This window comes from Cyprinodon tularosa, unplaced genomic scaffold (genome assembly GCF_016077235.1).
Source record: "Cyprinodon tularosa strain WSP-4 unplaced genomic scaffold, ASM1607723v1 ctg44, whole genome shotgun sequence".
Lineage (NCBI taxonomy): Eukaryota > Metazoa > Chordata > Actinopteri > Cyprinodontiformes > Cyprinodontidae > Cyprinodon > Cyprinodon tularosa.
In genome coordinates, this window is record NW_024039163.1 from 3,212,394 (window position 1) to 3,228,855 (window position 16,462).

Here is a 16,462-nt window from a genome sequence, read left to right on the forward strand (position 1 = left end):
AAAATTTTTTTGAGTACTGAAAATTATAATGGGGGGAAAGAAGACAAGACAAAATCTATGCTTACAGTTCAAAATTTTACAAGTACTAGTGACCAGGCACCTTTGACGACAAAAAGGCTTTAAGACTTTAGATGACAGTACTCTAAATATTTGGTCTGCTAGAATTCTATACTTTCAGTTCCCAATCCTTCTCATCCCAGTTGTAAAAACAAAACTATACTGCATATTTATGGATGATATTTGTATAGTGGTCAGGATATAAAAATAAAAAAATAAAAAAACTTGTATGCATAGAAGGTTGGACAGATAGATTGATGGATGAATTGATAGATGAATTGATAATGAGGGAGAGAATAAAGTTTATACATATAAATGGTTTTACATACTTAATTTTCATATTTCCCTACTATAATGGAAAAAAAATAGTGAACAAAAAAAACATCTCAAATACATAAATGGAATTTTGGAAAATGTACTTATAAAGGTAACTTTAAAGAATAGAAAAAGGATGACTAAATTATGTGCTGTTTGTTGAGCTGAATCCCTATTTAGTGGCTAAAATAAAAAGAAGGTCCTCTGAGCACTGAACATTAAATCCAGATGAGACTTATTTGCTTTTTAATTAGTTTCCTGAACTAACCGGTCATAAAAAAAGAGAATGAGGCCATCCTTTGTGTATACAACAAAGGATAAGCCTTCCTCGTTGTTTTTTCTCCTTCCATACACCAAGTTTTTCATGTAATATTCTGTACTAATTTCTAGAAAGCCCAAATACTTTTGTTGAGTGACATATTTCCTATTGTGAATCATTATATTTGGTATATTTTGGAGGTAACCAAAATATACTAAATATAAATTAGATTGAAGGCTGGATGTAAGAAACAAGCTATGATGATCAGCAAGCTGAGAGATAAAGTAGTGGAATATTAGTTCTGCTTTCCATATTAGATTTGAGATTAATAATGAACTTTGAACAATGCCATCTGCATTCGCTTTTTACAGACAATGAAAACAGTGAACTCTCAGGGTCAGATGCAAACTGTCGTAAGCCTAAAGATATTCAGGAGAGGATGAAAGAGTCATGAAAATATTCTCTCAAACACTGTATGCAGGAAACTGTCCTAGACTATATTTTATACGACAACCAATAGCAGCCAACCCGAAACAAATCAATTCTCTCCCTCATTGGGTGGATGGGTGTGCAGAGGAAAGATGACAAACGACCTTTACAAATATAATGGTAAAAGATTATGCAACTGCCATTGCCATCATGCCACTGCGTGATTATTCAAAGGGGACAATGATAAGCGGCATTGGAAGTGCCACAGAGGCAGAAGGAAGGAGACAATGGTGGCTGCATGAAATGCAGCTTCTGGATTAGGAGGAGGTAACACTGTAACAAGCTGAAAGCATAGCAATGACTAATCCAAATCCAACCTTTCTGTTTTTATTGCCTTTCTAAATCTGTTTTCTTAAAACCACATGAAGCGCAACCTTTTTTCTTTCTTACTTTGCGGAACATATCTTCTCACAGACCCAAATGAATACACAGATGAACTTAAATAAACACACGTAAGCCCAGCCTCACTCAAATCTGCAAAGGGGTCGTTTCTGTTGGCAGCAGCCTTGATTTGAGTATTTTTTCCTGCTTTTTGGTGTAGATGTGGAGGTATGTTTTGTGCAAGTTGTTGTTTCACAGCCAAAAACATACTGCCCTCCATGGACTACAGTTCAAATACACAGTTAACTTGAACTGTTGACTTCTGTTATAGACTCTCTTTTAAAACAACAAAAATGTTTTTACACAACTTCAGGCTTTAAAGCTGCAGCATCAAAACAAGTTCCACTCCAAACTCCAAGGTGTTTCAGTTTGCCTGTTCCATAGAAAACAATAAATAGATAAAGCTATATCACATCCATGTGCATCTTGTTGATTATTTCTGGTCCTTGACAAATATTACTAGCAGAGAACAATCAACTTTTAATCAAGCCTGTAATTTAGGCAGCAATTGTGCTTTGCTCATCGTACATTTTTTGCCTTGCTGCAACACGGCTATCTATAACAATGTTTTGTACATTATTAAGCCGTTTGTATGACCATGACAAAATCATTGTATCTGCCGCTGCCCTGCGAAAACCTAATTGATCTCTCATTTTAGGTTGTTTTTGAAAGATGAAAACAAATCTAATTACTAATATTGATATGGTGTTCTCTCAGTACACCAACAGACTTCTCTATGTGGGAAAGCTCAATATTTCGGCAGACTCATGCCAAAAATAAATGTCACCAAATCTTAGTAACATGCCTTGAAGGTTTCAAGCTTGTCAAACCATAAATACTTTCCTCAACTACCAGAGAGAGACTCTAAAAAGCTGCAACAAAATCCTTTCAGCCTACACTTAGTGCAGATGTGGAAACTTAGATCTCATTTAGTAACCACCCATGTTTTTAGAAGCAGTTATGGGTGCTGTTTGAGATATATTTTATAGCAGTGATTTCCACAGCTCCTTCCTTCTTCTCAGTTGTGCAAATGGCAACAGCGTGATTCTGGCTGTTCCCTGAAAGTAACATTGAAAGAAAGAGGGTAGGTATGTACACGCAGGCTTGTTTCAAAAATACTATTGAAAAACGTTTACATTTTTTTTTTTTTTTTAACCGCAACTTTCTCTCTGCAAATATGGCTATTGGGTAACAAAAAAAGCTTGGATTTTGAAGAAATAAATACTGGTTCTCTGCAAGGGTTAAAATCTTGCATAATCTACCTTATATTATAGCTTAGTTTTTGTTATGGTCTGTCTATTAGTGCCTCACCTAAATGTCTCCAGTCTTTTTAATAATCCGTTTTCACGGCACCTTCAGGTTTATACAGGTTCTAGTCACCTCATTAGTCATTGTAATCTGTATACTAAAGAGTGGCTTGGCTTGGTCTGGATTCACCAGATACTTCTGAAGTGTTCAGTTTATGGAGAAGTTCACCATCTACTCCAAGAGCTGTTTGTGGATGAGGGTTGCTTCCTAAGATATTAACGTCTCACCTGAGCCCACATTAACGACCTGCTGACCCACATCAGTGTCCACATATCCTAGTAAGACATCAATGTCACAAAAGGAAGCCTCTCTGATTGGTTGTTGTCATGGATTGAGCAGCAAAAGTTCAGATTTTCCAACTCAAGCGTCAGTTACTTGTGAAGCATTCAGCTCCAGCTGCTCAAAATCAGAGCTGTAGCTGTATCCAGACGCTACCTAGTAAAATCCTGTAGAACCTTGTCGTTGTAACTCAGAGTGATCAGTTAATTACATTTGAAATGTGATTATAATTTTCCACAATTCAATTTTCAAATCATGAAGACACTTTAGGTCTATTTAGGTCACAATACATTTAACAAAAGGTAGACTCTGACCTTCTAATTTTAGCCCTTTACGTGGCGGTAATGTGTTTACAGTGGGTTTCTAGCCACACAGAAGTGAAGAAAGAGTCGCTCCGAACTTGCTGATCAATGAATGCAAGTAACAGTAACAGTAAAGTCCTGCTACTCTGTTCAAGCCAGCTTTCAAGCTCATTTAACAATGCATATTTGGAAAGAGACATGTACAATCCTGCAGTTAGTGCAGAAAAGTCAAAGATTTGGTTGAAAAAAAAATCACAATTTAGAGTTTTGGCAAAGTTGTTTTGCCTTAGTTGAAAACATGATCAAAACTTTAAAGAACTTTAAAGATAGTTGGATAGTTGGAAACTTCAGACCCCCCCTTTAAAAAAACAAAACAAAAATAAACATACCATAAATGTCAGACGCTATCCTTCATGTTATCTGCTTTCTGGTACTAATATATTGTTTTTTGTCTGTGCAGAGAAAAAGAAAGTTGTATTCCTTGTTTTTGTGAAATATGTATTTCTACAGACTTTACTCAAAAAGACAGAACAGAAGACACATGGCAGGGGTCCCTTAAATTATGGGTTTGGTATCCAACATGGTTCAAAAGAGGAAATAAGACAACGGGTATTCAGTTTTCTTCAGTCTACATGATACTTAGAACAAACACACATAGTATCATTCCACCTGAAAAGAGATCTACACTTCTACAGCCCATTAGAAATCTAATTAGGACTCTTAAACTGAAGAATGCTAATAGCAAGGCCACAGAGCCAATTTAAGGAGCAGATTTTTCCTAATAGGATCCTTAATTACTTGGTTCTCAACACTAATGTTAAGTGCTATTAAATAGTTTTCATTAGTTTCATTTGCTTCACATGAACTGGCTTCTTTTGATGTAAAACATTCACAAAACTCAGTAAAGACCTTACATTTGTCTGCAGGAAAATATGCAATAGGTTGAAGATTCCACCCCCATTTTCCAACTGTGCTGCCAACCACCCCCAGGCTCTGGCTGTCTAAACTGATTTTATAACGATTTGGAAATATACATAGAAAAGTGAGCTTTTTTTTCTTTCTTTAAAAAAAAACAGATTTGGTTGGGATTTTTACTAAAAAAAAACACTTTAGTGACAAGTTGGTGAACAGATCCGCCTAAATTAATCAGGGCAATTTCTCCTCGATATGCACAAACTATAGTTTAGCATTGTAACTCCAAGACAAATATCCTATGTAAAATGTCAAAATGCAGCTTAAATAGTGAACAAGGTTCTAATTATTGCTTAGAAAAGAAATATAGAAGAAAAACATCTAAATTAATTGAATATTTGGGCAATATTGGACTTAAACTGCAACAGTTTTATCTAAAGGATGTATAAAACCTCAACAACATAAAATGTATTTTTTTTTAAATAGAAAATTACTATATTATTTGGAGGAGAAATGAAATCAATACATGGGGCTGGTGACTGTAGGAGAATAGCAGACTTTTCTCCTGTGCTGCAGCAGTACATATACAACATTGATAGGTTTATTTTCTGGCTGTTGGTCAGAAGATGAAGAAAAAAACAACAACTTCCCCTCGTCTACTTGGCAATATTGCTCTTTGTGGAACCACATATCACAAACTAAAAAGGTTTTGGTTAAATATAGATTAATATCATATAATAATAATCACCATCCTCTGTAACTCTGGTGCAACATCAGTTCTTTAGCACAATTAAAGAGAAATCATATTTAACATAATTACATTTATGTGGTGCCCCGAAGTGTGTCAGAGGAACAGATGGACAGACTAGAGTGGATTACGAAAAAACAACAACAAAATGTTTGACAAGCTGTCATCGATGCTGGCTTCCTTTCCTCTACTGATTTACACAAGTTCACTGTGTAATCCAATCTGTCTTCCGGCTTTTTCTTGCCAATAAGGAGTGCCTCAGTGAACTGTGATAGAACTGACACCGGTCCCACCTGTGTTTCTTTCTCCAGTCTGACGTGCATTCCCTTGTGTCCTGACAATGCCCTCTTCGCCACGGCATGGTGCCTGAAGTGATAATAATCTCCAAAAACCTGCACAAACATAGACAAAGAGGAAGTGAATTTACCTGCAGCAATGGAACAAGCAGATAAAACTGTTTACAAAAGCAAGGGAACACAGGAGAATGTGCAAAGAATTTAACTCTGATGGATGTCAAAGTGAATGCTGTCACAGGGTGACTTTCTCTGTTAGTCATTGTCTTTTTTGTTTGTTGTTATTTTATCTCAAAATAAAGTGTGTGATTCAAATAATCACAACTTAAATTGCAGCTAGGCATTAACATAAACTTGCCAGTGGGATGAAAATCACATCAATAAAGATATTTAAATGAACAATACAACTAGAAAGATGTTTTTTAAGCAATTGTGTGGATTTACTGCAGACTATCTCTTTTCCAAAAAGCATCAACATTATTTATACCATATAAAACATAAACCTACTACCACAAAAACAGATAAATAAATTATCTAAGAAATTCTAGGACTAATTCTAACTTAGTATCGTATAAGCTTTCAAACAGAGTGGATTTCTAACAAGGTGTAGGTCATTCTATCAGTTCCCTTCATTAATTCAAACACATCAGAGACAGATTGCATGTTTCATATTTTAAAACTGTTTTTTTTATTAAGCATTTAAGCTATAGTCAAAGCATGAGGATGTATCCTTAGGCAGGCTTTATACTGGCTATGTCCCGTGTCCATTCTAATATCCTTTGCAAAAACCGCTTTGAATCAATTCAGACTGGATACGTATACAACCACCTAATCCATCCAGGCAGCTTTCCCTCTTATTTTAAAAACCACACATAGTCTGTGTAGGGCTACTTTTAGTCAAATAAAATGGTCTTTCTAAAGCTCCAACCTCAACTAAAATGAAAATGCATAACTAAGCTTCAAACTTAAAGTCAATAAACTCAAACATACAGTCAGAATTATGCAAATACCTTAAACTGAAAAAGAATGAATCTTTCATTGTCCAACACTGGGCGAATTCAAGTGGGAACTGAAAAGGGATTTGTATTATATTTCTAATACCTTTTATTTCTAGGAACAAGGGGAGTGGTGGCCTAGTGGTTAGAGCAGTGCGCTTGTGCTCTGAGAAGGTTGCAAGTACCCGGTTTGATCCCCACAACCTGCACTCTTGGTTCCTAAGCAAGACCCTTAACCCCTGATTGCTCCCCTAGGCGCCACACAATGGCAGCCTACTGTTCCCCAAGGGGATGGGTCAAAATGCAGAGAACGAATTTCCCTTTTGTGGGACAATAAAGGGATTTACAGAGATTAAAAAAAGAAAAGAAAAGAAAAACTAAACTGTTTTGGGGGGAGCCAGTATTTTTTGTGATAAAACATAAAATGAACTTAAATTGTAACACCTAATTTTTGATTAAGAAAGAACTATATTGAACCTGCATTTGTGCCATTAAACAACAACAAATCAAATAAATGAATAAATAAATCTGACATTCATAGCTTTAATGAGTGGATGTAAAACTTGGAACTGAACTGTAAATCAACGGATATTCTAAAAGAACCCAGAGCTAATCCAACTATAGTTTAATGTTCCTTGTAAAAGTTACATTTAAAGTCTAATATATTTTTTATCTGTCTCCACTTAGGTATACACATCATAGAAATGTCTATTGGAGCAACAAAATCAAATAATGATGAAAATTCCCTTTCAATTCTGCACAGCAACAAAAATCAAAGCACTCTAACCTGGAAATGAGGTTTCTATAAAGCTAAAAGACAAAACTTGCACTGGAGAGCAACACTAACCACCATCTCCGGATGGACATAATCAAAACACACATGACCTTCAGAGACAAAGTTACATAAAAGCTGTCTGGAGCATACCTAATACTGTTGTCATTGCTCTGCTCATAAAGGAGCTTTTAAGGGAGAAGTAATGGGATGACAGCTGTCACCAAACTGGCCTTAAACCTCAGGGGAAGTTTATTTTTCATTAGTCTTGCTATTAGGAGACACATCCAGCAGCCCGAGGCTCCCCTGCTTGTCATGTCAAGGAGAGCTGACCTGGGAGAAGCGTAGAGACTAAATAATAAGGACATATAGAAGCAAGTCGTGTTTAGCAAACAGAAATAGTCAAACGGAAATTTTAGAAAGAGGAAGAACAACAACAACACTTTTTAAAAGGGTGTATTCACAGGAGAACTGCCACCACTTAAGCAGGAAGCATTGCAATCTGTACAGTTGTGCCACTGGGGATCTGGCTCACCTTCACAAGCCCGGTGAAGCGAAGGAAGAGAGGGGAAACCACAGGGCGGTGGTGATGGTGGGGGGAACGGAGGGAAACAGTGGGGAGGGAAGCTGGAGATGGGAGTGTGTGGCGGGGGGGTGGCTCGGAGGGGACCCAGGCTTTGACATGCCGAGCAGGCGGGATGGATGTGTGTGAGGAGCCAGAAGAGCAGACGCAGCAGGATAGAGGGTACTCCTGGGGCTGGAGGAATATCTGCAGGCAACGCTGTCTGCAAGCCGTCCAGACAGGAGACTCCGGCTTAAAGGCCAAACCTGGCAGCACTGATATAGCGATGCCATCCTCCAGCAAGCCAATTTGAATTAATTTGTTGAATGCTGTGATTAAGAGCTGGTTTTAAATCTCCTGCTACCAGCTTTCATATAAACCAGATCAGTGCTAGCCTCAAGATTGCCCAGTCTATTCATCTTTCAAAGCATGTCATTACGGGTAAAAATGATGAATAAAGCCGCTGGTGATAATATGCCTTTGAAAATAAATCTTCCTGTATTACTGAAAGCAGGGACTGAAATGTAAATAATATAAACTTATTTTTCTCATTTTACCTGCATGAGCTTCAGAGGAAACAAGTGGATCAAGATCAGTGAAATCCCAGAGGCAAGTAATGTTAACATGCCACACAAGGATTATAGCCTAGTTGATAGATTTACTGCAGCACTACCTAAAAGACGACCTTATTCTAAAAACAGCATGTTGGGTCTGATTGTAGTTCCACAGAGTGGTGGTGATTTGCACTACAAAGAAGAAAAAAACATCTAATTTATCTATGTCAGGGTATGATAGAATATAGTTGGCTTATAATTAATAATCAGCTTGGCAGATTTAGATTAAAGCCATTTGTATAATTTGCCAAAGATTGTCCTGAATTGAAAGAAGTAAATAACATTTTTTGTTGGCCCGGACAGAGTCCATATTCGTAACAAATACAGAATATGTGGAGGGAGGTATGGATTAGACTGTTGGTAACATTTCCTAGTCTGCTCTACTTTCCTGAAAGGCATTGTGACCTACATTTCATCATCAGTAAGTTCTCTGTAGATCTCAGGGTCCTGCTCATATTCTAATAACCATTTCCCCTATGCACAACAAGGAGAATATTACTCCAAGTCAGAGGGTGGCGCCAAACACTGCAGATGGAAGTGTCAGGTGGGATCAAATGCAGAAGAAGAAAAAATAAGAAAGACAAAACAAACAAAAAAGAAAAACACTACTGATCCTTTTAGGAAATACAGAAAAAATAAAAATAAATAAAAATCCAAATATTTCCCGCTAGCCCTTTTCAGAGCTTCACTGCCAGCACAGTAAGTCGACATCTACCACAGCTAGAATTGTTCATGGTCTTGCTATTGCTTGTCACAAACTAATTTATTATAACTGTTTAATTAATTAAATCCATGTTAATTCCATTGAAATAAAAAAAAAAATCTTTTAAATCGTATCTCTTAAAAAATTATTTGTATTATGAGTGAACCTGTGTTAAGTCCAGTCAGATAATCAATAATCAGAATTATTTTATAATATTGAAATATACTGATTTGACTAGATTTATGCTGCACAGTTTCTCAATATGGTATGTTTTGAATTAGCGCTGAAAAAAACCTAAATTTTATCCTAATTATACGTTCAAAAGACTGATGGCAGTTTTTCCCTTCCTTTGAATAAAACCCCTTTAATTAAAAATTTTTTTTTTGTGAATGCGTGTAATTATGCCACTGTATCCTCTTCCACATACTTTATATGTGTTGTGCATCCATTCACATGTATGTTTGTATATATGGTACCTGCATAGATGTATGCCCAAATGTGGAGATAAACACTGGCTGATAGTTAAATTGAAAGGGAGTCCCAAAGGTACAAGTAGAAAGAACTGCCCACCTAACCCTGGGAGCAGGCCCAAGAGTCCACAGAGATTGTCACAGCTCCAAGAGGCGGAAAAGAGCCAAGACCTAGCAGGTTCCCTGACTGACCTCGGAATGCTCCCACAGCATCTATACAACACAACATGCCCAATATCAGCAGAATGGGAAGATACCACCACAACCTGGCAACCAGAAACCTCCCAGAGAGCATAGAAACACAGTGCCGACCCAAGACTGCAATCTGTTTCCTCTAACAATCAGCTCAACTCCCCAGCCCACACCCTAACCACTGAGAAGGACCTACTATGAGAGCACCTTAATGGGTATAAAAAAAAGCTTGCAAACACTGGGTCTCAAAACTAAAGTAGTGAAGCTTGAAAGGTAAAGCACCTTCAAGACAAGGTCATAACGTAATGAAAGATATGACCCCAGGAATGAATAGGACCCACTTTGGCATTGATTATGGCAGGGCAGAAAGCTAATTTGTACTGCCCTGGGGTGGCTTTTCTGTGGCACAAACCTATTTCCCAGAGTACTGATGTCCTCATTTAGAACTCAAGTCTACCAGTCTTGGGAAATTGAGATGGAGAAAGAAAGCTGCAGCTGAGTCACACTTCTACAAAGCTTTAACTAGAGTGAATCATATGGGGTTTGGCTGAATGTGTGTGTGCAAATGTGTGCAAGTGATAATAATTGAGAGCACTGTAGGTCATTAGTCACCCTGCCAGTGCGCTCTGAATCTGCATTAGAGGCACACTGCCCTTTACACCCCTCACTGGACACTGCCAGAGGTTGCTGTCTCATGCTTAAGTCGCTTCATTCTCATTTTCATCTTTTATGTACATTCATTTATTCTTGGAATGTCAGCTTCAGGCTCTTCAAACAAGTCCCCAGCAAAGAGACGGCCTTTTTCCAGGCTGTTTTAGTTGATGTGTTCTTTTTCTGCTGCCCAAACAGATGGCTTCAAAGAAAACCAAAGAACTCCAACATCTTGCTGCAAGCGTAGAAAAAGAAAAAGATGTACAAGTGCTTTTAGTCTTTTTTTTTCTTTCTTAATGTATACAGCCTTAGTTTGGCATTTTTTAGATCTGTTTTTCTGATGAACAATGAATACCTGGAGTCTTCTACCACCAACTCCATGGGATCTAGCATGGTAGCAGGTATCATATTCCTGCTTTTCAAAAATCCACCTTTAGCTCTGATTCTTACATCACATCTGAGAGAAGATGCTTCTGTTCCTGCCCAGCACATCAACATGGCAACATCACAGAGTGATGTGAGTGTTTCTGCAGGTGACAGGATAAGCAGCTGTAACAGAAACGCTTAGTGTCCCTATATTGTGACCCCCATGTCAGAATGCCTTATAGTCTTATTAGCTGGTGTGGCTGGCAGCTAGTCGATAATCCATGTATTTGTAGGGGCAGCAACCCCCTTCTTTCATTAAAGTTCAGGGCTAAATCAGGTTAAATGGATTGTACCAGATTTATTTTTTATTTATTTATGTTTTTTTGTGGAGGGTTTCTTCATCTATAAATTTGTTTTAAAATTCTTTCAATTGGGGTAGATGGTAAAGGAGCTCTTTCAATTTTTTTATGCATTTAACGTATGTACCTACAAATGGGGGCCATTAGGATGCAGGGCCCGACGTTATTCAGACATAGAGCTTATTCCAGTTAAGTCTGCTTAGGTCAGATCTTAACCTGATTAATGAAGACCGACGAGTGACGTGAGGGGGGATGAGGTGAGGAATTTAGTTTAGGAGAATAGGTTAGGCTTTGTAAAAGTCAAAGAGACTTTGTCAGAGGAATGTAGGGGTTCAAAGAGGATACAAGGTTTGTGAGACACAGTCAAGGAGAATGCTAAGCCTTCTTTAGAGCCCAGTCAATTGAAAAACACATTCTGTCTGAAAGCCCTTCACCTTGAAGCCTGCAAACCCCAATAACAATGAGTCAACATCCTTCAAGGCTTTATTTTTCTTGTTCAGCAACTCACCTAAATCCATAGTTATCTCTGGATTTCTTCAAGAGTGAAGAACATCACTTATTGGTATGTATAGTACACAATAAAGTGTATTTAGTCTGTCACACTATCAGTAATGGCATTTATATCTTTTCCTGTGGCTCCCAGAGTGTATCCTGGCCTTTGGCTTCACAAAGACCTTTCAGAGTTTCTTTAGCTTCTCAGAAAACTCCCAACAGTTATTTTGGTCACAGACGGCGACTGAACAAAGGATGGGTGAGTGTGGTTCAGACAGAACATAATTAAGTTTAGCAACTGCAGATGGAAGTAACACAAAGACGCTACCTTCACCACTTGGTGAAAACTCAAAACATAATTTTTTGTGCCTCAGTGGTTGAAAATATGTGACTTTTCTCTTTCATTTTCCCCTTCAGATAGAAATGGCAAACCTTAAGTTGTAGCTTAGAATAAAATCAGGGTTATTAAGCATTAGTTGGTTAATTCCTTGGGGCACTTAGCAGCCATATATTGCCACTCCCTTCATTTACTATCCATTGCTGTTTAGTTTGATATGTTGATAAATCTTTCCTTTTACCTTTGTTATATTTGTTATCATTGTGTCATTTTTATCATATAAAAGAAGGATGGACAGAAATTGCCCCCAGTTAGACTGATGTCAAAGTAATCAGTAACTGATTTATCATTAGTCTTAAAAAAAAACAAACAGTATCAGTCGATGTCTATAATTATTCATTCTTACATATAACAGTAATTGTGGTCACAAAGGAGGTATTAGTACAATGACAGATGATGCAGAGAGGATCTGTGCACATGTGAACATATAGGTCCTTCTCAAAATATTGGCATATTTTGATAAAGTTCATTACTTTCCATGATGTAATGTTAAAAGTTGAACATTCATATATTTTAAATTCATTGCACACTAACTGAAATATTTCAGGTATTTTATTGTCTTAATACGGGTGCTTTTGGCATACAGCTCATGAAACCCAAAATTCCTATCTCACAAAATTAGCATATTTCATCCGACCAATAAAAGAAAAGTGTTCTTAATACAAAGAAGTTAACCTTCAAATAATCACTGACTGTGGGTACTTAACACTGAACTTCTGGCATTTTAGTATTTCCTTCTCTGGCACCTTGATTTCCAAATGACATGCTAAACTGAGCAACAGTTCTGTGCTGCTTCTCTGTAGCCCAGGTCAGGCGTCTCTGCCGCTGTTTCTGGTTCAAAAGTGGCTTAACGTGGGGAATGCGGCACCTGTAGCCAACTCTAGGGACAGCCTATCCGTTCAGAAGTATCTTTCTGTGTCATACCCTCTTGCTTGAGGGTGTTAATGATGGCCTTCTGGACAGCAGTCAGGTCAGCAGTCTTACCCATGATTGGGGTTTTGAGTGATGAACCAGGCTGGTAGTTTTAAAGGCCTCATGAATCTTTTGCAGGTGTTTAGAGTTAATTTGTTGATTCAGATGATTAGGCACATAGCTCGTTTAGAGACCTTTTTCATGATATGCTAATTTTGTCAGAAAGGAATTTTGGGTTTTCATGAGCTGTATGCCAAAATCAGTATTATTAAGAAAATAAGATACCTGAAATAATTCAGTTAATGTGCAATGAATCTAAAATATATGAATGTTCAAGTTTTATCATTACATTATGGAAAATAAGGAACTTTATCACAATATGCTAATATTCTGAGAAGTCTGCACAAGCCTGGAAAAATTAATGCAACATAAAGCAATAATATGTGCGATTAAACCAAAATGAAAAGCGGTATCACTGAACTAAAATATTGTTGCATGTATTATAAAAGAAAAATAGAACATTAAAAGTCACCAGAGAGCAGCCATAAAAAATCCTGTAAAGGGACATTGGGGGTTGCCTTAAAGTGTGTATCTCTAACTTCTGGCCAAACAGATTTTTTCTCCCTCAATGTTCTTTTACAAGCTCCATACAAAGAACAGTTATGTTTTATAAAATCATCATGGGTCTACCTTGTTTTACAATTAATTGGGTTAGTGCATGTTTTCAAAAGTTGTCGAATATATTCTTTTATATATAGCCTTTTTGTTTTTTTACTTCTGTTTGTAGCACTTTGTGACACATATGTAAAACACCAACAAACTGGACTGGACTCACAACACTGAGGCCCTGTATAAGACAGGTCAGAGCAAACTCTTCCTGCAGGAGACTGAGGTCTTTCAGAGTGCAGGGGGTGCCCCAAAGAGCTTCTATAACTCTTTTGTGGCATCAGCCATTTTCTATGGAGCTGTTTGTAAGAGCAGTGGCTTATCTGTAGCTGAGAGAAAGCAGTTGGATAAGCTGATCAGGAAGGCCAGCACTGTGATTGGATGCCCTCTGGACTCAGTGCAGAAGGTCGGAAACAAAGGGATCCTAACGAAAATAACATCTCTGTTGGATAATGTCTCCCACTCCATGCATGAAGCTGTTGCAGAGCTGGAGAGCTCCTTCCGTGACAGACTGCTGCACCCTAAATGCACCAGGGAGCGTTATCACAGATCCTTCCTCCCAGCAGCTGTAAGACTCTAAAACCATCACTGTTCCCAACAACCTAAATAAGTTTTTCTATTAATGCTGATTTTGAAAAGTTTCTGTCTTAGTTAAATAACATGCTGCTGTCAATTTGCCACTCTCTGATGTTGCTGCTATTTTAGAATATCCATTACTGTAAAAATGTCCATAGCTGTATATTGGTTATTTTTTCTCCATGGGCACAGTAATTATATTGTTAAAACACTTTACAATACAGTATTTTGTTTATGTTTTAACTCTTCACCATGATGTTATTCTTATACACTTTTCTAAGGTTCACATTCATATGACCATTTTTTCTAAAATCTTTTTGTTGCTGTAAACACCAGATTTTACCCATTGTGGGACAATAAAGGGATTTTCTATTCTATCAATGATACTCATCATTATTATGAATATCATTATCACTGACACCACCTCCTCCATGAAAGGACTTTATTTTTTCTTTTGCACATGCAATTAACCAATTTAAAATTAGTAGAACCTTACCAGTTTGCATGACTTATGAGTTGCATGCATAATCTTTGTACGTCCCTAACACCTATTGCACATTCAATTATTTTTGCCATTCTGGTTAATACTCCTTATTTGGAATCTTTGAAGAGATTAGTCCCTAAATACATCTCTTCATTACACTTTTGTTTTTTTTTTCTTTAAAGCAACTGTCACAGAGGAAAAATAGTGCATGCTCTTGTACTTTACTGGAGGACAAAGTTAATTATTCCTGTCCCCAAAAGTTATTCAGATTGACAAAACCTCCTTTGAAACGTAAAGACTACAAAGTTGCACTAATGTAAAAAAAAAAAAAAAAAAAATTCTATATATATATATATATATATATATATAATTTTTTTTTTATATTACAATTTTAAGATATTCCACCATATGAATAGCTTTTGAAAAGAGAGCAAAATTGTTCCAACTTATTTCTAGTTTTTTTAAATATGCCTGAAGGTGACCCTCTGGTGGCATTCAAACCTCCATATTACACAGGAAGAAATTCTCTATCCTCCAGAAATATTTTGCAAGAGGAATGTGCTTAACTTTCTGAAGAAGTACAGAGAAAAAAAAAGTGTTGCAACTCTGCAGACCTCGGCATGCGGTTTTGTTGATCTGAATGTGGATATAATGTGTGTCAAAAAGAAGAGTGTAGTCTGGTTTCAGAAACAAAGGAGCTTAACATTGAACAGGTTTTATTTAGTGAATAGCTAATTTTCACATTTTTTAGTTTGAAGTAGTTAAAAATACTTTATTTTGCTCCTATTGCATCTATAGGTGTATTTTAAAATATTTGAGCAAAAAAAGCAAAACTTCAGCAAAAGTAACTTTTAGACTTTATGGAGCAGAACAAGATATTATGACAGAATGCTAATAGAGTCCTTTAGAGAGCTGCATCCTTAATGTCTAATCTCATATGTCAGCTAATTTTAAAAAGGAATAAACTATTTGATCGTTCCCAAGATTGATCAATTTGAAACATTGATTATGCAATATTTCCTATAATTCTCATTTACTAGTGTAACCTGAATCTATACAGATAACTGATGAACAATATTTATCTATTATAACCAGGGGTAAAGGAAGCCAATATGTAAGCCAATGACTGGGAGGTTATTTCATTAAAGGATATGTTTCATTTATTAAGATTAAATGTTTACAGACTGGGTTTTTCCACATTTCTGAAACAGAAATTTATTAAATAATATCTGGACATTTCAGATCAAAATCATCTTAAAAAATATCTTACAAAAATCGGAGACATATAAAATTACCATCAAAGTTTTAGGAACAATTTTTAAAGATAAATTTCATATTTATTAACCTGATATTGTAAATCAAAAATTCACAATGGTAATTTTGTGATCCGTGAAATATGTCATGCTGAGAACTCCAAATATGTACTTAAAAAAAAAAGGGATGACAGTAAAGCTCACCATCTTGCTGTTGAGAGTGATGCATTGTCCGGCCTCCGATGCTGTGATTGGTCCAGCCAGATGTGGCCGGAGTCAGCAGCAGTTAACCAGACTGAGTTCTGCAGTGCAAATCAGTTTGGCCGCGCCAACAAGTACAAGTTTGACTTAATAGGAAAACTATGATTTAACTCTAGCAGAGTTTTTTAATGAACTAAAAACGACCCCAGGTAGAAGGCAAGGCAAGGCAAGGCAAATTTATTTGTATAGCACAATTCAGTACAAAGACAATGCAAAGTGCTTTACATGATTAAAATACAGGAAAATAAAACAGAATCAAAGCAAGTAGGAAAAAAATGAAAAATAAAGTAAAATAAAAAATGCAGAAACAAAAAATAATATTAAAAACAGTTGGACTAAAGAAAATAAAAAAGTTAGAAGCATTCATGGTCTTGTTGCTGCCTGTTATAAATAT

The 16,462-nt window shown here is 36.7% G+C and overlaps 1 protein-coding gene across 1 annotated transcript in view; it reads right to left on the reverse strand.

Annotated features, from left to right (window-relative positions):
• furinb (furin (paired basic amino acid cleaving enzyme) b) overlaps positions 1-16,462 on the reverse strand; it is a 168,986-nt gene that overhangs the window by 97,365 nt on the left and 55,159 nt on the right. Inside the window, exon 3 of the mRNA XM_038300063.1 lies at positions 5,344-5,442. Within this exon, the coding sequence (XP_038155991.1) occupies positions 5,344-5,442 (99 nt within the window). The remainder of the gene's footprint in view (positions 1-5,343; positions 5,443-16,462) is intronic.